Source organism: Panthera leo, chromosome F3, assembly GCF_018350215.1.
Source record: "Panthera leo isolate Ple1 chromosome F3, P.leo_Ple1_pat1.1, whole genome shotgun sequence".
In the NCBI taxonomy this organism is placed as follows: Eukaryota; Metazoa; Chordata; class Mammalia; order Carnivora; family Felidae; genus Panthera; species Panthera leo.
The window spans coordinates 19171371-19191364 of record NC_056696.1 but is presented as its reverse complement, the minus strand read 5'-3'; the positions used below and the strand labels follow the sequence as shown (position 1 = coordinate 19191364).

Here is a 19994-nt window from a genome sequence, read left to right as displayed (position 1 = left end):
AAGAAATTTTATAATGCACCTGCCATAGGTCAGGCTTTGTGATAGGAGGTAGAAACGTGAAAACATGGCACAGTGATAAGGCTTAATTTAGTATTATAAATAAGGTAAAGTGAGTTCTCAGAAGACAGAACAGGTCATTCTACCTGGCAGCAATAGGAGGCAAAGAAGGAGAAAATAAGGAGACCTGGGTTATATGCAATGTATAGAATGTCTTGAAAAAGGAGGCTCTGGGGTAAGGGCGTTCTAGTAAGGAAAATAGCGTATGTGAAGCCTTGAAGGCACAAAAGAACCTGGTATTTTAAAGCAAGGAAGAGTAGTTCAATATGGCAGCTATAATCCGGGTGTCAGTATATGGGCACACGGGACAGTAGGGATGGGGCAGGATAACAGGCCAGCTACCAAAGGATTATATGTGTGCCATGAGTTTGCACTTGGTTCTGTAGGTCACAGAGAACGACTGGAAATTTTGAAGCCAGGTAGAGACGCTGGATGATGGGTTGACGATGCAGAAGGACCAGAGAGACGGGAAGAGGAGTAGCAAATTATTGCAGTCCCATGAGTAAACAGTGACAACGCTGTGTGATAAAAGCTATAACAGCAGGGTGCACCCAGGGCTAAAGGAACAGCCCAGAATGAGTGAGAATCTGCTCTTAAAGGTTTCAGGGAAGTGTTTACAAGGAGATGTTGTTTGAGCTGAGACTTGAAGAGTAGGTGTATGCCAGGCTGACAAGGTGACAAAGTGGCATTCTGCGGAGGAGGAGATGATATGTGCAAAGTCACAGAGACATAAACGATAATGGTCTAGTCAGAGAGTGGTAAAGAGTTTACTAGAATGAAGCTTATCGTGCAGGCTTGCGGTTTGCTAGGAACTAAGGCTGGAAGATCACACGCCTCGACTGGAGGACTTGAACCTAGCACTGCAGGTGGCATCACAGAAGGCTTTTAAAGAGCACGGCCCTGGTCTGCTCTGCTTCGTGAAGTGTGCCTCTGGGCCGGGGTGGAGGGTAGGCGAGGGTGGGGGAGGTTGAGGCAGGGAGACTGGGCAGATGGCTGTTGCCGCAGTCCGGGTGTGCGATGCTGGGCGTGGGTAGGGATGGAGAGAATGTAGGCAAGAGGAACTTTGGACACCAGTGGAGAAAAGATTTAAATGGCACTGGAGGTGGTGGAGGGTGTGGCTTCTGGAACAGAGGATGGAGTTTTCCCACTTGAGAAACCCAAGTAGCCGAGGGTGCCGTTCTTCAGGTGATGGAAATCGGAGGAAGAGGGAGAGTCCGGTCTCGCATTCGAGCGCCTGGGGGATATGCTGGAGGTAGATGTGCTCAGGTCCGGTCTGGGCCTGAGTGGCCCAGGGAGATTTGTAGGTGTGGGAAAACAGACCCCTCGTTGAAAGGCCGCTAACATGAATAGAATGTCTGCAGGTAGCAAGGGACCGAGGACCCAGAGTCTGCCTGCCACCCTGGAGTCTGTCATCCCAGCTACTGCCGGCTCGCCCGCTCAGGGAACGTGCTGCGGTAAAGGGTGGGTGCAGCCGTGGACCCAAACCTTCCCTGTGGTCCTGAGAACAGCAGTTCCAAAGACTCCCCTGGCCCCCAGAGACTGAGCAGTGCCTCGTCTGGGGGCGAGGACCTGTTCCTTAGTAGCTGCTCGACCCTGGACGTGCCCCGTCGCCTCTCTGATTGTCCCTCTGTGGGGGCTGCCTCCTCACATTGTGGTCACTTTAAATGATACGAGCCACATAAAGCCTGGGCACTGGCGCCTGACATAATTACGCTTCATGAGTTTTAACTATTGCTGTGAGGTTAATCTCTTTGAGACTTATTCTCCTTACCTGTGAAGTGGGTAGTTGCTATACAGACTCACAGATTCATCCTAAGGAAGCAAATAATAAAAACAAAACAAAGTATGCAACGCACTTAGCACACTGTCTGACATAATAGATGCATTTTATTTCTAGCACTAATGAATGCCAACGCGGATCAGATGATGAGAAAATTACAAAGGACACATATTTGTTGGCAACTTGCTTTCTTTCCACATCTGTTCTGCTTCCAGGTGAAAGGTCCCTCTTGTTAACTACTGTTTATCGTCTCCACAAAACCCAAAACGAAACCAACAAAAACACACCAAGAAAACCTTCCTTCCCGTTCCTGTCCACACCTGCCTGGGAAGGTGTCTTCTTCTCAGCATTATTATGTTCTCACTAGGCTGCCATTTATAACCTTACCCCAGTGACTGCAGGACTGGGGAGACCCTTCTGGCATGGCAACATCCTCTGCTCATACAGAGAGACTTTCCTCTTTCCAGGCCCTAGAGAGGAAGAGTCACCCAAGAGGTTGGAGCTCAGCGGAGGGAGTGGAAGGGGAGAATGCCCTCCTTTCTATCTATGATTTCTTTGTGAACCTGCCCCAGGATGAGTGCAGAGAACGTGCACATGACTGGCCATTGTTCACCCTGAGGGCCACCAGTAGGCTAGGCCCTGTGACTCCAGCTGACGACATGGTGTTCCTTGAGGATGAAGCTCACTGGGGTTGTGAGCTGAAACATTTCCCGCCTGGGCTAGGTTTGCCCACTGCCTCCCCCGTTTGCTGGGCTGGGCAGCAACAGGCCAAATTGTCCTCCCGCTGCCAAGATTCTTACCGCCACGTGTCTTGCTTGTATCTTGCTTCCAGTGGGCTCCCCCCGAAGTCCTGTGAATAAGACCACCTTGACGCTGATCAGCATCACCAGCTGTGTAATCGGTCTCGTGTGCTCGTCCCACGTCAGCTGCCCCCTCGTTGTCAAAATCACCCTGCACGTCCCCGAGCACCTGATCGCCGATGGTGAGCTCACTTCCGAGGATGTGGCTTCCTCCCCAAAGGGGAAGTTTTCGAGTTGGACAGGGAAGATAGGGAAGCTGGGGGGTCACTGTTACTTGTTACTGTAAGCGAGGGAAAAATAAACCCAGATAAGTGAGGCTTAGGACAAATTTGGATTGTCCACAGATGAGGACAGAAAGCAGGTTAAAAAAAAAACAACAACAACCATAAAACTGAACAGATTACCTCCTCTTCTCTGTACCCACTCCAGTTTCTCATTTCTCTTTGTTTTAAAATAAGCCCCTGTCTTTGTAGAGAAATACAGAGCATGCTGGATACAGGTAGATCGACACTGAGATTCCTGGCTTTTGGGAAGGGAGAGGCTAAGCGGAGGAGAGGAGGTGATTACAAATCAGCCATGCTTTGGTCTGGGTATGCCCGGGTGAGAAACTCCTAATTGCAGTAACTTGCTAAAGCCTAGAACACTGAAGCGATAATTTACTTTCATCCAGGGGGACCCCAATATAATGAGGGATTGAAACAGGTTCTGAGAGGCCCTGAATTTGTTAAGCCCAGAGCACCGAATTGACTTGTATAATGTCTGTTCTCTCTGCTGCTCTAAGGCTGAAGACAGGTGGGGACTGTCCCTGGTGTGAGAGGGCCTGCTATTTCGTGGCATGTGGAGGAGACAAGGCAGCGGGTCCCTGTTCCTTGGGCGAGCGCCAGTGCCTGTGGCTGGGTCTGATGGAGCCATGCCATGGCCATCACAGAGCTGCTGTGTCCCAGGATTCCCTCGGTCCACCCTGATAGAGACGGGACGGGGCAAGGCACCAGGGGGCGGTGTGGCAGGAGGTCCAGGTGGTGGCCGAGCCTCCATCTGCTGATCCCTTGCTCGGGGGCTCATGACAGGCCGGGGCTGGTAGGAGTAGTGATCTCGGCTTGGGGTATTCTGCAGAGCGTCCCTTACTCTGCCTTCAGTGACGTGTGTGTGTGTGTACACGTGTGCGCATTGTATGCACACACAGGCACACCTCCTCTCTCTCTCCTGCAGGGAGCCGCTTCATCTTGCTGGAGGGGAGCCAGCTGGATGCCAGTGACTGGCTGAACCCAGCCCAAGTGGTGCTCTTCTCTCAGCAGAACTCCAGTGGGCCCTGGGCCATGGACCTCTGTGCCCGGCGGCTCCTGGACCCCTGTGAACACCAGTGCGACCCCGAAACTGGTAGGCGGGAGCACCGGGCAGCGGGTAACTGTCAGAGTTCATGCCTCTTGCAATCATTCCCCTAGAAACCCAGACCGTCTCTCCCAATTTTTCCATTGCCTTTGGGAGTCTAGACTGTGCAAGCTGCCGGTGTAGTGTTGGGCCCCCGAGCATGTGGGCTTAAAATGTGTCATCTTCTGGCAGAAGCCTTGGAAGTATCTTTTCTGGGACCCCCACTCTGTATGGACCCGTTTAAGATGACCTCCACACCCATTTGCCATCCATCCATTGGATGTCAGCTACTGGGGCCAGACTCTTTATGCATGTTTATCGCAGAAAATTTGGAAAAGTTAGGAAAGCTCATTGAAGAAAATGATAATTACCTATAATTCTATCTTCTGGAGAAATCATTTTAAAATCGTAATGTCCCTTCTGATCTTTATCTGTGCATGATTTTCAGAGACTCATAAGCACACGAAGTCCAATAGCATTTCCCTGATTTTTTTCACTTTAACATTTTATCATGAAAATTTTCCAGAACCATTAAATAATCGTCAATAACATAATTTTAATGGCTATTTGGTATTCCATTGTACGTCTATATCATAGCTCACTTAAATAGTTCCCTATTATTTGACATTTAGGATGCTTTAAATTTTTAATTTTTACAAATACTACCAAAATGAATATCTTTCCACATAAACGCAGGGCACATCTGAAGTTATAGTCTTCAGATGAATCTTAGGAGAGGGTTACTGGGGCAAAGGAGAGAGACATCTTCCAGGCTGTCATGTTACCAGATGGGGTGGGGCTTCCCTGAGAGGGTCCATATTCATGCACGGCTCTGAGAGCTTTGTGAGCTCCAGGAAACTGAGGAGTGTGGGCCTCTCCTTCCAGGTTGCTGTGCGCTTTTCTTGCAGAAAGGGTTCATCTCCAGTAGTCATTATAAAGACCTGGTTCCAGTAGATTCGGTTCTACAGATAGATCCTTCCCAGAGAAATAGTATGATGCCTTAGAACAAAGGAAGGGGTATAATGATAGTTAAGACCCCCAAGGGAAATGTGGGGAGTTAGGGGCCAACTGCTCCCACTCTCCGTACCTCACGTACAGCCCCTCACCTCCACTACATACCACACACATATGCCTGTGTATGTGCACACACATACACATATACATACGCATCACACATTCACACACACGTACATATGCATGCACGTGCATACACACACGTGTACACGTACATGTGCACACATACACGCACACACACGCACATATGCATGCATGCATGTGCACACACGTACACTTACACACACGTGTGCGCGCATAGTTACATATATACATGCACATGCACATACAAGTACACACATACATACACAGGCACACACATATACAAACGTACACACATGCATATACATACACAGGCACACATAAATACATACATACACGTGCTCACGTACACACACCCCCCCACGGGTGTATCTTCTTCAGGTGCTGGGGTGGAGGGATATTAGTAGAGGTTGAGTCCAGGAGATATAGCCTTACTTCTGTCACAACCATTGCTAGATGTCTTTGGGAGAGTAACAGGTGGCGACAATGGCTAAAGTTCACCTTCTTAGGTCTAAGAGTTTTCACCTGGGCCCATCACAGGTCTTCCAGGCCCGCGTGTGGAAGAGAAAGTACAGCATTTTAAACATCTGATGTCTAAGACTGTGCCTACTTACTGCTCCTCCCACGCTGTCAGGCAAACACCAAATCAAACAGATGGGCTGTGCACCCTGCCCGAAAGCCAGTGTGCTCGGGAGAACGGAAAAGCGGCTCATGTCCAAGACGGGGCCTCTCTGTGCAGCAGGTCTCTGGTCCCCACCACTGACTTGGATTGGGAGATCCTGGGACAAGCTGAGCTGTTAAATTCACTTCTGAGAGAACCATGATCCCCAGAGGGCCTTGGAAGGCGCCACTGAGGTGTTATTTATTTATTTTTTCATGAATATAATTTATTGTCAAATTGGCTCACATGCAACACCCAGTGCTCATCCCAAGTGCCCTCCTCAACACCCATCACCCATTTTCCCTTCTCCCCCACCTTCCCATGCACTCTCAGTTTGTTCTCTGTATTTAAGAGTCTCTTACGGTTTGCCTCCCTCCCTCTGTTTGTATCTATTTTTTCCCCTCCCTTCCCCCATGGTCTTCTGTTAAGTTTCTCAAGATCCACATATGAGTGAAAACATGATGTCTGTTCTTCTCTACTGAGGTTTTAAAGAGCAGAAAGCACTTTTAATTACATGTGGGGAGAAGGGATTGGTGTTTTATGCATGGAGGGGTCTTAGAGAGAAACGACCTTCTTACTTTAGATCGATGTGTGAATTCCCCGAGAAGGTGCATAACTCACTCAAAGCCCCCACGGCTTCCTAAGCCATAAGTCTGTGTTCTATCCATCATGAAGTCAGAGCAGAGGTGGGATTATCAAGGGTTGCTTGATTTCCCCAGACATGTCAGATCCAGCATATCTGTCACTGAAAACTATGCAAACAACCATCATTATACTGAGCATGCTCCCCAAGCCAGGAACCGGGTGCCTGCTTGTCCACAGCGAAGTTCCTATCACCTCCCTCTTCAGTCTTCCTAGACGTCTCATTGCTAATCCTTGCTGAAAATGACTTTGGGAAGCCCTCCTCTGCCTGTGGCTTCCCCGTATCTGTGACAATTAATGAATATCCAACTGGAAAGCCATGCGGGAGACTGCAGAGAGGAACCCAAACCCCACAGCAGAGCTAAGGTGCATCGTCTTCATTTGGGGTAGCAGCTGAGAAGTGCTGCTGCGGAGACTTTTGTTTTCATTAATGCTGGAATTGGAAACCCTCCCCCTTCCTGCCCTGCTTCTTCCCGCACGTGGGATGATGTGGTCATCCCACACGCTCATCAGTAAGAAACTTTATCGCCTCCCACACTCCGTCCTAGAGCCTTTCTCCAAAGAGCTGAGTGTGGGAATTGGCTGCAAGTCAAGCCGACGTTATTTTTGCAATCCTCCAGCTAACTCACTTGGAAATGTCACCGTGTTGGGACGTGTGCTTTCCCAGCCATGCCGAGAGGTCTGCCCATATGGAGATGTGGAACAGTGCAAGTGCACGTGTGTACTTGTTCACACACGCACACGCACGAACACACAAACCCGCACGCTCAGTCACTGCAAAGGAGCATCCTCTGGGGCCTGGAGCTCTCCTTAGGCAACCTTCCAGAACGTTCCAAAGTTAAGCATGCGTTTACGCATCACCTGCACAGTGGTCCAGAATAGCAGCTGTGGTAGGCAGAATATCCCCCAAGGATATTGTCCCCCTCTTCCCCAGAACCTGTGAGTGAGTTACGTTACGTGGCAAAGATGAATCCGGGTGGCTAAACAACAGGCTTTAGAATGAGAATATTCTGGGTCAACCAGGTGGGCCTAGTAAAATCACTAGGGTCCTTAAAAAGTGGAAGAGGGAGACAGAAGAGGAGGCCAGGATGATACGACACGAGAAGGACCCCACCAGCCACTGCTGGCTTTGTAGCTGGAGGAAAGGGGCACGAGGCAAGGAATGTGGTCAACCTCCAGAAGGTGGAAAAGGCAAGGAAACAGATTTCTCCTCTCCAGGCTCCAAAAAAGAATGTGGGCCTGCAGACACCTTGTTTGTAGCCCCCTGAGACTTATGTCAGGCTTCTGATCTACAGAACTGTAAGATAATAAAACAGTGTTGTTTAAGCCGTGAAGTTTGTGGTCATTTTTATGGCACCTGTAGAAACAGAAGGTGGGAAAGGGCAGAGAAAGAACGAGCATCGTTAACGTTACCCTTTGTAGCTCCCAGCCCAGTTCATAGAGGTGGCTACATGGATCTTCTAAACATGCATCAGGGGTCTCCAGAAGAATGAGCTGGAGGAAGCCTGCTGATCTGTTTTCCATGTCAGCCTCCCTCCTACGTTGTAGCAACACACTCTTTGGGAGAGATGTAGCGTACCTGGAGCTCTTAGCCCAGTGCCTGGAAGCCCTCGGCCAAGTGCACGCTGACATTCTCCCCCAGATCTGCCCAGGTTTGGAACCGTAGGTGTGTCTCAGGTCTGGGTGGGCTAACGGCAAACCACTGAGGTTGAATGGCTTAGTGCTCTGGTTGGATCCAGCCAGAGGTTGACTTTTGCTGTACTTTCTAAGGGTTTTTGTTTACAGTTGTATGTTTGCCCGATTGCTTGTTTTCTGATGGAAACACAGACTAGCTGGATTTAGCAACTTCTCTCACTACTCCATCCCCGGACTTTGTTCTGCCAGTTGGGCAGCTGTGGAGGCATCACACACACTTGCTTGATTTCACAGCCCCCGTCAATCCTGGCCACAGACGCTGACTGCCCTTTGCAAGATATGTAGCTTTTATGTGTCTACAAGCAGCACGGGCATCCAAGCTAAATCAGATTTTACTGGCTATCCAAGATTGCCATTCACCAAAATTCTTTCTACCCCAGATCTTTCTAGAGGCCAGTGCTAACCATAGAGAAATGTGTAAAACCTGGCGAGGGCCATTGGTCCAGTTTCCCAGACTCAGTGGAGCCCTCCTCCCCTTTCCTTGATCTGAACCACTGCTTCTCTCTCTTGAACTCAGTTTGGCAGAGTAGCATGGCTTTCAATTTTGTTCTTGCCACCTGGATCACCCATTCATTCCAAACTCCATTAAAACCCCTTCCTTCAGGATGTGCAACTGGCGTACTTCCCTGTCTGCCCTCCCAGGGTCACATGGGACCGTTTGACTCTGGGCCCGCCTCTTGCCTGATGTCTCCACAGGGGAGGAGACCAGGAGGTTAGATGTTACCGTAGTCCAGATGTCTTACAGAGATTGCCCTTTTTAGATGGAGCACACCAGCCAGTTGCATTTAATAAAAGCCAACAGCCACCTGGAGGATAGGTAAGTCAGGGCTTTTGGCCACATCAAGTCCAGCCCAGTCATGTCGGAGGAGCCCTTAAGTCAAGGTTGATCCTTTGATGAGATTTGCACCTCACCCCTTCACCTACAGAATGGGGAATGAGGGAAGGCAGGGGCACCATGCAAGTTACCTCAAGGCATTTGACCTCAAGGGTAGCAAACACAAATCAAGTGTAGCCATTTCCAGGCCTTGCCTGGATCACCTCTTGGTGGGTTTCTACTCTCTGGCAGTGTGGTGGCCTGTGCGTGCCTTCTGCAGGGCACAATCCATCCTGGTTGGGCACCTCTCCGTGGCCGTGACACGTCTCTCCATTGGATTCCTGTGAACACCACCACAGAGCCGGCACGTCATGTGTTCCCCGCCATCTGTCACAGCAGATGCAGAGACTGTAACACTTCGAGCTTAGGAGGGCATCCAACACCCTTGTGGGGTCTTTAAAATTCACAGCTAACAGTCGGAGCTTGTGCTCGCATGAAACCCCTCTTAAAGTCAAGATTTAGCATTTGGTTGCCATAGCAACTTCCCTCATCAAGTCTGAACTCCTTTTCCGTGTAGATGGACCAACTGGTTTTGAGGAGGAATACAGAAGGGGGGAGTTTGGTGGGTTCCGGAAATGAGGATCGTTTGAGAGGCAGATTTTGGATATCCTCAGACTCTAGCCTGGTATGTTTGAAAATGTCTCTGTTGATCCGGCTTTGGGCCGCATATGACATTAGATGGAGGGAAGCTCTATCTGTTGTCGGCAGCGGGTCCCCACGTGGTAATGAGTGATGGAACCTCACAAGGAGACAATGACTGTGAAGGCAATTTGAGAAAGGTGAATGTACTCTACAAATGGTAGGTATTGCCATCATTAGGAAAATCAGGCTTTGCTTGAACTCTCAGTTGTTACTGCATTTATTTTTACATGTTTTGCAGTAACTAGATCTCGAACGTGGAAGGACTCCCTTTTTGGTCAATCCTTAAGTCTAGGGCATGGCCTCTAGCCAAGACCCTTCTAAGAGTCGGAGTGATGGGCTCAGCAGCCTCATGAGGTTACTTCCTGTTTTTCAACGTCCTACCCATGCCTGATGTCCATAGGGACAGCTGGGAAATGATCTCCTGAAGGGAGAAGCCTGTCTGTGAACTAGACCCACTAGTTGCCTTTTATCTCTGCATCTTGAGAGTTGGTGGTGGTCGTGTTGTCTGTAAATTCAGGGCAAAATTTGAAATGATATAATCAGTTTTCCATTTTGCACTGTTTATAAAATCCCTGCTTATGCAAATAAACAAAACAAAACAACAGCAACAACAAAAAACCTAACTTTGTTCCTGCCCTTGTGTGGCTTATAGTCTAAAGTCCATGCTTTCTTTGGAATTGGTAAGATAGGAAGGTTGACCCCTTAGTAATTTTCTTCTTTTATGATCCTCTGGTACTTGCCTTCTTTATCTTCCTCTCTCCTGGAGAAACGTCATTCATCTGAAAGCTTTATTATCATTTCCCTGATTTCTAGCTTTGTTTTCCTATGTTCCACTCCTAGCTCCCTGACCATTCTTGGACACAGCTCAGCACCACTGAAGCCAGTAACTGTGAGCCTATTGTGAATCTAGCCCACGTGGAAGCCTGAGTTTCCCATACAGGAGACAAAGTACTAACCTCATACTCTGTGTGGACACCCCCTAAACTAAGAAGTGAACTAATTGTCACTCCACTCCTCAGCACCTTGAGCTAAACAGGTGTGGGGGAAGAGAATGGGTGTTACCTGGTAGTGGGGCCCTGATGGTCAGTAGCTTATAGGCCCATCTGGAAAAGAAAGATTAACCTTAGATCCGAACAACAACAACAAAAAACTCCTTCCTTTAGAACCTACCCAGTCCCTTCGCTCTAGGACGGTGGGGACCCCTCGCTTCATTTTTATTGTTTTTTATCTTGGAAAGCAGAAAATCATACTCCAAGCTATGTATATCCCTTTTTAGAGTCTCTTCCTAGAAAGATGAAGAAACCTTATGTCCCTTGTCTTTTCAAGGCATGCCACTTTTACTATTTACAAATGGTGGGAAGTCATACCCTGTCCTTCTACTACCTATGAACTAACCAGCCAGTGACAGAGTTCACACGAGTGCTGCACTGGCTCCGGTCTCAGCAGTTTAGGGATACACAGCATTGCTTAAGGATTACTAATATAAGGGCACAGCAGCAAATGTTTCCATGATCAGTACTAAGTGGAGCAATGATTCTTAATCCTTGGGGGTCTTGATTTTGCTTGTAAATCAGAAGAATGTTGTGGAATCCTGTGCCGTGAGGAGATGTGCGCGCGCGCGCACACACACACACACACACACACACACACACACACAGTGTTGCATACAGTTCCAAAGGGGTTGTGGACCGCTTGGTATATTAACGGAGTAACTAATGGTAAGGAAGCATAGTAATGTTCTAAACAAATATAGAATTGTGGATGGTTCTTCTGTTTAAAAGCTCCAAAATAATTAGCCATTTTCATTTAAAAATGAAAACCCAGAGTTCCTAGAAAACCATAAGAAGTATAAGTGACCTCTTCTAAGTATGTCATTGTTCTATGGGCTAATGGCCTGGCATGGTGTGAATAAAGGTCCAGAGATGGACCGTCATAAGCTCAAATATGAACTCTGCCATTTATAAGCTGTCTCCAGATCCCTCAATTTTTCTGAGCTTCAGTTTCCCCTATCAGCATAGCAGAGCTAATAATACCTACTTTTCAAGTTTCTTAGAAATATTTGATGAAATACATCGCTTATGTGCTCTTTAAATACTTATTGATCACCTAATATGCACCTTGCAGTAGACTTGGCACTGAGAAAACACGGTTGAAAAAGTTCTTTTGCTCAGAGTTCTTGTTCTTTGTGTTTACCGAGCACATATAGTAGGCTCTTTGCAAATGTTAGATTCCTCCACTAGAGAAAATTAGCACGTAGTGGAAAATGGGGAGATTGGGGGTGTGTTCATTCCGTGGGCAGTAGAGATGGGGATGTGTGACATAATGGGATTTATGGTTTCTTCCACACCATTATTAGAGTCTGAGTTTAATCTGATCATTTCACGTTCATTTTCTCAAACAGACATGTTAATCAATTCCTTCATGTTTCTTTTCCTTCTTCCTACCCTGCTTCTAAGGGGAATGCCTTTGCTACGAAGGTTACATGAAGGATCCAGTACACAAGCATCTTTGCATTCGGAATGAATGGGGCACAAACCAGGGGTAAGTGAGGGGATGGCAGATGAGCCGGTTCCCAGATGTCACCCTTCTTCATGCAGACAGGACGCGGAACAATTGCGTGTAGAGGAACGGAGCTAAGGGTGGTTATATTCTGAATAGCGAATGGGTAAAAATGTCACCATGCGTTTCCATATTTATACCATTCCAGTGACGTCCGTGTCATCTTTTTCTCCATTTACGAGTTCAGAGATGATGCCTCTGACTCGCAGCCCCACAGCCTCCAGCTGGGATCTGAAAATCAAGCTGTCCCTCTCCTCCTTTGCATTCTACCGCCAGCCACCAGGATTCCACAGGCAGAACTTAGCTGTTGATTTTGTTGGAGACACACGAAGCCACACAGACTCCCGTGGAGCTCTCCCAGAGCTCAAGGGGCTTTGTGAGACTGACGTGAGGACACACTCGTTTCCCCCACCACTGTCAGCAAGGGGGAATTGTGGGAATGCTCGGTACCAAGTAAGGGTATTTTGCCCGGATCCCCAGTAACCATTTCTTTCAGAGACCTTTGCTTTCCCCCAAGCACACATGACTGGGATAGAAGTTATCTTGTCTTGGATTTTTCTTTTATTTTTTTTTACATTAAAAAAATTATTGTGATGAAATACACACCTCATAAAACTTACCATTTTCATCATTTTTAAGTGTACCATTCAGCGGCATTCAGGACATTCGCATTGTTGTGCAACTGTCACCACTGTGCATCTTCTCTTGCTTTTTAGAAGCAACTTTCTACTTTGTCTTGGGTGCTGAGAGCTTGCTTTCTGCGTTGGCTCCCCCATGGAGCAGAGTGGATAGAGAAAGGGGTCGATAAACACTAACTAATAATAGCAGTCGATGGAACAGGGAAAACTAGAAAGAGATCAAGGCAAAAGCCATCTGAGAGTGATTGCTTTTCTGCTGATTAGAAATGTGTTTGCAGCCTGACAAGGTGGAAAAAGGAACCACCATCATTTCGCACATTGCCATGGAGGACTCATATTCCCAGGGTTGATGATCAGCCCCCTCTGTGTGATTCTGAAGAGACCAAGCCTAGAATATTGAATGTAGTTCTGGTCTCTCAAAGCAATAAATATGGAGACAAATGGGTGAGAGTTTGGAGAAGAGCAATAAAAATGATTGAAGAGCCCAAGGGAGTGATTTATGACAAAGGGTAGAAGAACTCAACTCAGAGAACTGGCCAGCTGATGACTAAGTCAAGGCGTGATAGATGCCCATCGACGTTAGAAGAGGGCAAATGTTCTGGAACGGGTTGAGGTTGAGGAATAAGGACGAGAGGGAATGAAGTTAGGGAAAGGAAATCTGAGTCACAGGTCAGAAAACTTGAGGAAGTCAAAATGCCATGAAATTTTTCTGTTAGTGAAAATGAAGGATTGCTCTGTTTCCACTGAACCTGAGATCGCATCGGAGAGGCTGCCCCCCACGACTTGGAGGAAGGTGTTAGTAGAAGGGTAAATGCACATGAGGTAGCGTCTTGTTGAAAGATGGGTGGGGAGGGCAGAAGGCTTGGCTGATAGATGTCAAGTGGCGTATGAATAAAAGAGTGCCACTCGCTGTTTAAAGTCCCCTTAGTCCCCTCACTCTTCTGACCCCTGATACGTTTGCATAGTGGATGGGGAGCCAGGATATTAGCTTCTGTGGTGGCTGAGCATCTTGGTTGGCTAGGATTCTTACTGAGTAAAATGTTGTAAAGGGTGATGGATAACCAGCTCTCTATCTCTTAGCCTGCAAACTTGCTGCTGAAGAAAACAACGACAAAATATCATTTCGCTTTTTGCCCTGAATGATCCAGGCTGGCCCTCTGCAGTGATTGGATTTGGTGGCTAATCGCTCAAGCCTCCACATCCCTCGCCTTGCAGACAGATCATGCGAGGACGGGCCTGGCCTCACTTGGTAATTGCACAGGGTTTGTCGTTCCCTCTGGCTGCGTGTAGAGGCAGTCTTAGGATGTAGACGAGAGCCTCCAGGGACTTGGTGGAGGCCCCACGTTGGTGTCATTTAAAATAAGACAGGCTAAAGCAGCGAGTCGCAGACTGACAGGAACATTAGCCCCAGGAAACAGACAAGGAGACCTAATCTGTCATTTCCATCTCTAATTTCCATTATTCTCTGATCATCACTGTCTGCGAGGTCTCGTTTTGGACACTAATAAAATAATGGAGCAACTGTTAGGAGGGAAAAAAGTGACTGTCTTGGGGATAATGGAGCCAGGAGTGATAAGCAGCATGCGTTTATATGTATATAAAAAAGTGCCAGACAAATGACTGCATTTTCCCCATAAAATGACAAGATGAATGAAAAGTGGAGGATGCCATACATCTTGATTTAAATCAGGGCTCTGATGCCACGTTTCTCCGAATGATTCTTGCAAAATTAATCGAAATTGATTTGAACGTGAAGTCTGTCACCTGAGTTGAAACCTGCCTGACAGATTGCCAACTAATGATACGTATTGGGGTATTATGGAAAAATCGATGGTGGGCCTCATTTTCCTGAATATTTAATGTTCCGGAAGGTGGAGATAAGCAGCGTGTGTGGGTATTTATGTTTTTCACCTGGGATCCTTGTATTGCGTATATAAAAATGGCTGAACATTCTTTTGAAGTAGAACAAGCAAATCCCAGGCCGGTAATCTTTAAAGTGAATTCCCTTGTGAAGAATCTAGGCTAATGTATAAGGGAAAAAGTAGCAATAAGCATCCGTTATTTCAGGCAAGGAACAAAATGGATTAAGGACACAAATGCAGAAAATTACAAATGCATGATTTGGTGAGGCAGAGAAGTTAACACCTGTAACTTCACCCAGCCTCTGCCTTGTGCTTTGGTTTACCTAGACCCATGTGTGGCTGCGCGTGCACCTACGTGCACATGTGTGTGGTGAATGTGCGTGCATGGTGTGCGAATGTGTGGCGTGCGCATGTGCATGTGGGTGAGTGAGCGGATTAGTATGTAGAAATCCTCTCACTACTGTGCAGCGTCATTCATGGTTTCAACAAATATCTCCTCCATTACCTATTGTACCAGGATGAGCTAGATTGCTAATTATAAGAAGATGTGGTCTCTGCTCTGGAAGAACTAATAGTCTAGATAGATAATGGGCACATAATGAAAAAATTACATTCAATTCTAAGACCTATTAAAATAAAGGTGTGAGCAAAGGTCCATGTGATTACAGTTTAAGGGGTGACTTATGTGACACCTGAGAACCGAGAATAGGATTTCGTGGAGAAGTTAGATTGTGAACTGTTCAATGTAGCAGCTAACATAGGTAATTCCGAGCAAAGGAAACAGCACATGCCAAGGCGTGGAGATACAAGAAGCATGGCTTTTCCAGGAGTAGCAAATAAATAGCCCAGAGTAGCTTAAGAATGCAGTTAACAGAGACAGGAGAAGAGGATGATACAGTAAGGAAAGACTCGCTCTTGAAGAGCTCTTGCTTTCTAAGGTTTGGGACACGAAAGTTCCATATACGTGCCCTTAAAATTGTTAGCAGGAGGGAGAAATTCCAAGGTGTCTGTATATTTGGTGGGATATTCCCTCATTATACATTATCATTCTGGGTCCTTCAAAATAAATTAAAATAACCCTAAAAAGAAAACAAAACAACACACACACGCACACGCACGCACACACAAAATGGAACAAACCCGCACATATCCTCTTGAGACTATCTAAATGTGTATTTATTTATCTGGATTCTGCACGTAGAACATAGTCCTAAAATTATTCTGTAGATAAAGTTGTCAAGATAAAACAGCAAAGAAGGACAGAATAGGGCACCATATATATAAGGCACGTGAGTCAAAGGGGTTGCCAACAACCATTTTTTGGTGACTCTGGTTCTACCGAAAATGCCCAAGGAAAAGTGAGGCAGGTTGAGAAATGTGTGAGTGGATCCGGGTGGTGAATCTAGTCACCGTAGTGCACCCAGGTGACAGGATCAGGTCACAAGTTGTAAAATTGTTGAACTCATTATACAAGAGGCTCCTGTTCAATAGAAGTAAAAATAGCTTCAAAAAGATTTAAACGAAGTCATGAATGACAGATTTCTAATGAGTTACTAAAAGAACATGGGATGTTTGAGGTTACATTTTTGGTCTTCGAGGTTGGCAACAAAAATCAATCATTTCCTGCCACAGCATCCCGGTGACAGGGTTGTCCAGCAGAGGACCCAGGATAAAAGGGTCTTACCCCCAGCATGAGGCTTTACCATGCCTTCTGTCTAACCTGTATGAATTCACTAAAAAACCCTCAGCCTCCTATCCTTGTGGCTTTATAGATACAGCCAGAGACTATTAGAGTATGTATTTAGTATTTGTTTGCTAGGACAACAAGGACAAATGGAAAATTTTCACAGACAAGAAATGAAACCAATAAATGAGGCTGGAGGAGGCAAGAGAGATTGATTTACATGAACACATTAGAGGAGGGAAAAAAAAAACAAATTTATTTAGCTACTTTGGAGATTATTAAGAAAGGCTATCAATAGTTTTTTGTTGTTGTTAAATCAAAAGTGTGCCCAAGGGCTTCTAGATACATTTTTCAGGACACCACATTAGATAAAATTCATGCATTTGAAGATTCCCTGTAAATAATAGCCTGACTTCTTATTCTGGCATCTCAGATACAGAGGGCAACACCAAGGAGATTTCCCACTAAAGAACCATCACATATCACTAGATTTCAATGCGGAAGGGTTGTGATCGGGTGATAATTCATGAGAGGGGAAGAGCCGGCAGTAGGAAACGAACAGGTGTTTCTCTAAGGCTGTAGAAGCCATTGTCAGGAATGGCCCTGCTCATCAGAACCTTCTTTCACTGGCTGCTCAAGAGGCAACACGTTCACCATGGCATCCCCAGATAAGAACACATGTGTGCGTGCACATGCACACACACGCTCGCTCTCTCTCAAACAGCCCACGCTGCCTTAATCTGGCCTTTCCATTGTGCCAGGTGCTTACTGTTCTCTCCTTCTATTTCTACCACGTCTGCCTGCTGCACCCTCCCAAGAGTGACTGCCTGGGGATTCTAAATCCATATAAGGAGCAAATGTCCCACCCTGTAGAATCCAGTTTCCTTTTCAAGCCAAGAATGAGGACGGTGTCGGTCATGGTTAGCTTCAGTCCCTCTTTCTGGCTCAAAATACATCCTTGATGGCAGTAAATGGGAGGGGGGCTGCCCAAATGATGCCATTGGTAACATTTGTCTGGAGACAACTCTCAGTACAATGACCAGAGCTCAGTGGAGAGGATGCCTCTGCCTCTGGGTTCTAGGTATCGAGCAGAGACCAGGCTCCCCCGATTACTCAAAATGATCCCAAACCCACTCTCACCTCCTGACCACCTAGAACTGAGCAAAGACCTCCTCACAGCTGTCTGACAGAGGGCCACTGCTCGCCCATTGGACGGCAGCATCTGGGATGCCGACGTGCATCTCTGATCCCAAGTCCCGGTCTTGGGCGGTGTTTGGCCTACGTTGACCTGCCCAAAGTCTCTTCAGAAGTGACTCAGACAGAGTCAGACAGTCCTGGGTGACATACAACATTTCCTGACTTCCCTTTGTCCATTTCTAGCTCACTGTCTGGCTTTTATTTCCCCTCCCACGTGTCACTGATTTCTGTGTCACCGATGCCCCATTCACCTTCCCCCACCCCCTCAGACAAGATTTCCAAGCCAGCCTGGTACTGCTCTTTGTATCTCTGGGTGCGCTCCCCCCCGCCCCCGCCCTCCCGACCGCACTGTCTGTGCCAGCTCCTGTCACTGCCATGCCATGCACAAATGGGATTATCTCCCCATTAGCTCTCTTTTTGTTCTCCTTTTCTCTGTTTCTCTGTGTGTGTGTTGTATGTGACTCTTTCTAATTATACCTAACTTATTCACATATTCCTGACAAGGGTTCCCAGTGTTTGGACCCTTATTTCTCATTCTTCTTTTCTTCCCTCCTTTTTTCTTTGCTTCTGTCTCCCCTACTTCCCCCAGGAGTCGATGGAAACGTAGCTGTCCTTTCTCCCACCCATTTCAATGTCAAACAGATCTTCATCTTAGCTCGTAGAATTCAATCTAAAGCTCCTAGTTTCCTCTCTCTTTAGAAGCCTCGCTGTAACCTGATTCCAGCTGAAATATTGTCCATGGAAGGAGAACCAACCCCTCCCCTGGACAAGCAGGCGGGAACTGAGCAATTGAACACAGATCTCCACCCGCCAGGACCCCCTCAGTCAGGTGTAATGGGATTGGTTCCCCCACTCGGCTTGGGAAACTGCACCTCGTTCTCGGGGATTTTCTCAAGTGAAAACATGTTTGACTTGACCCATTTTCACAAAAAGCGTGCGGTCAGTCCGCTGAGTACAGTGCTAGACCTTGTATGTTGCAGATAGACATCTGGCTAGAAGAGCAACTGAAGCCTGAAACCTAGCCCGTGTTCACCAAGGCAAGCAAACCCTGAGACAAAGGCGATGTTTGTCCAGATGGGCCCCTTTTTCTAATTTGCACAGAGGCGCTTAATGAGCTGCGCTGAGCCTGGCTGTGGTCGTTTTAGGTGGTGCCCTTTGCTCCCCTCTTAGAGGCAACGGTAACCTTCTTGGTTACTTAGGATGATACAGAAGCAAAATACGTCATTAGTAATTGACTCCCCAGTGCATCTGGGCAGCTTATTTAAAATACGGATTTCTGATTTCTGCCCCTAGAGATTTTCATTTCACAGGTCTGGGAGAGGGTCCACAATCTGTACCTACAAAAAGTTTCCCCAAATGCTTCTGAAGCACAGCAGAAGCATTTCTTAATGCTTAAGTCTTAAGACTTAAGAACCCTTCCTGAGCTGGAAGTGGAGTCTCCAGACCCCTTGGGAGGGCACCCTCTTGTCACTGTACGCACCCCCTGCAATGCAAGTAACGGATTTGTAGACTGTGGCTGAGTGCATCCTAAAGGATCCTTGAATTTTACTGATTGGGAAATAGAGAGCCAGAGAGGTGAAGAAACTTGCTTAAGGTTACAGAGCCGGTGGCCACACTTGACAGTGATGGGTGGGTATCGGAGCTAAGTCAGTCAGGTAAATATAGGTTTCAAAGGGAGTACAATGTGAATCGCATAGAACACCCTGAAGGTCAGTTACCAGCTGTAGATGAGAGGTGGACGTTCTGTGCTCTCCACCAGCTTCTCCGAACCCTCCTCCCCCTGGGACAGAGGGGCCTCACTGTGCCACCCTTCCCTGAGTGACGAGCGTCTGCAGTCGCCCCCTGCTATACTGCCAACCCCCTGGAGGAGGGTGTAGCTATCCCAGTGTTCTCTCTGACTAGTCCAGTCACGGCACCAAGAGACTTATTTTAAACAGTGCCGGAGGCGGGAACACTCATATTTCCTCCAACATGACCACCAGGGTGAAAAAAAAATCAACCTCAATTTACCCTCCCATCTGCTCAAGAATGGAAGATAAATTGTTTCAATTTTATAGAAATGAATGTTTTATGTCTTGCCCATGCTTTCCAGATAGTGTCCTGAATTTATATATTCTACTGAATGCATGGCTATTTTCCACTAGGAATGCTCGCTGGACCTTCAGCTTCCTTGGGTTTTGGTCTAAGAATACTAGGTTTGAGAGTGCTGTCATTTTCCCTGGCTTTGGAGGTCTTGGCTATATATCTTTTTTTTTTCCCCTCTAAAATAAATACAAAAAAAATCCACTCATTATCCCATGCTCAGAGAAAACTACCATTACCATTTTGGCACATTTCCTCCCAATTTCTTTTGCTATGCATCAAAAGTTTTGCTTCCCACTGCCCCCCTCGATTCTGTATATATTTTTGTTCTCTTTCATAATTTAACAATAAGCATGTA

General features: G+C 46.9%; 1 protein-coding gene across 3 annotated transcripts in view; it reads left to right on the top strand.

Moving 5' to 3' along the window:
- ASTN1 (astrotactin 1) overlaps window positions 1–19994 on the top strand; it is a 301517-nt gene that overhangs the window by 148892 nt on the left and 132631 nt on the right. For 2 of the 3 annotated variants that reach the window (XM_042925143.1, XM_042925144.1), the window contains exons 6-8: window positions 2670–2819; window positions 3847–4014; window positions 12071–12155. In XM_042925143.1, the coding sequence (XP_042781077.1) occupies window positions 2670–2819; window positions 3847–4014; window positions 12071–12155 (403 nt within the window). Of the gene's footprint in view, window positions 1–2669; window positions 2820–3846; window positions 4039–12070; window positions 12156–19994 lie in introns of all 3 variants that reach the window. The other variant, XM_042925145.1, reaches the window with a different exon arrangement.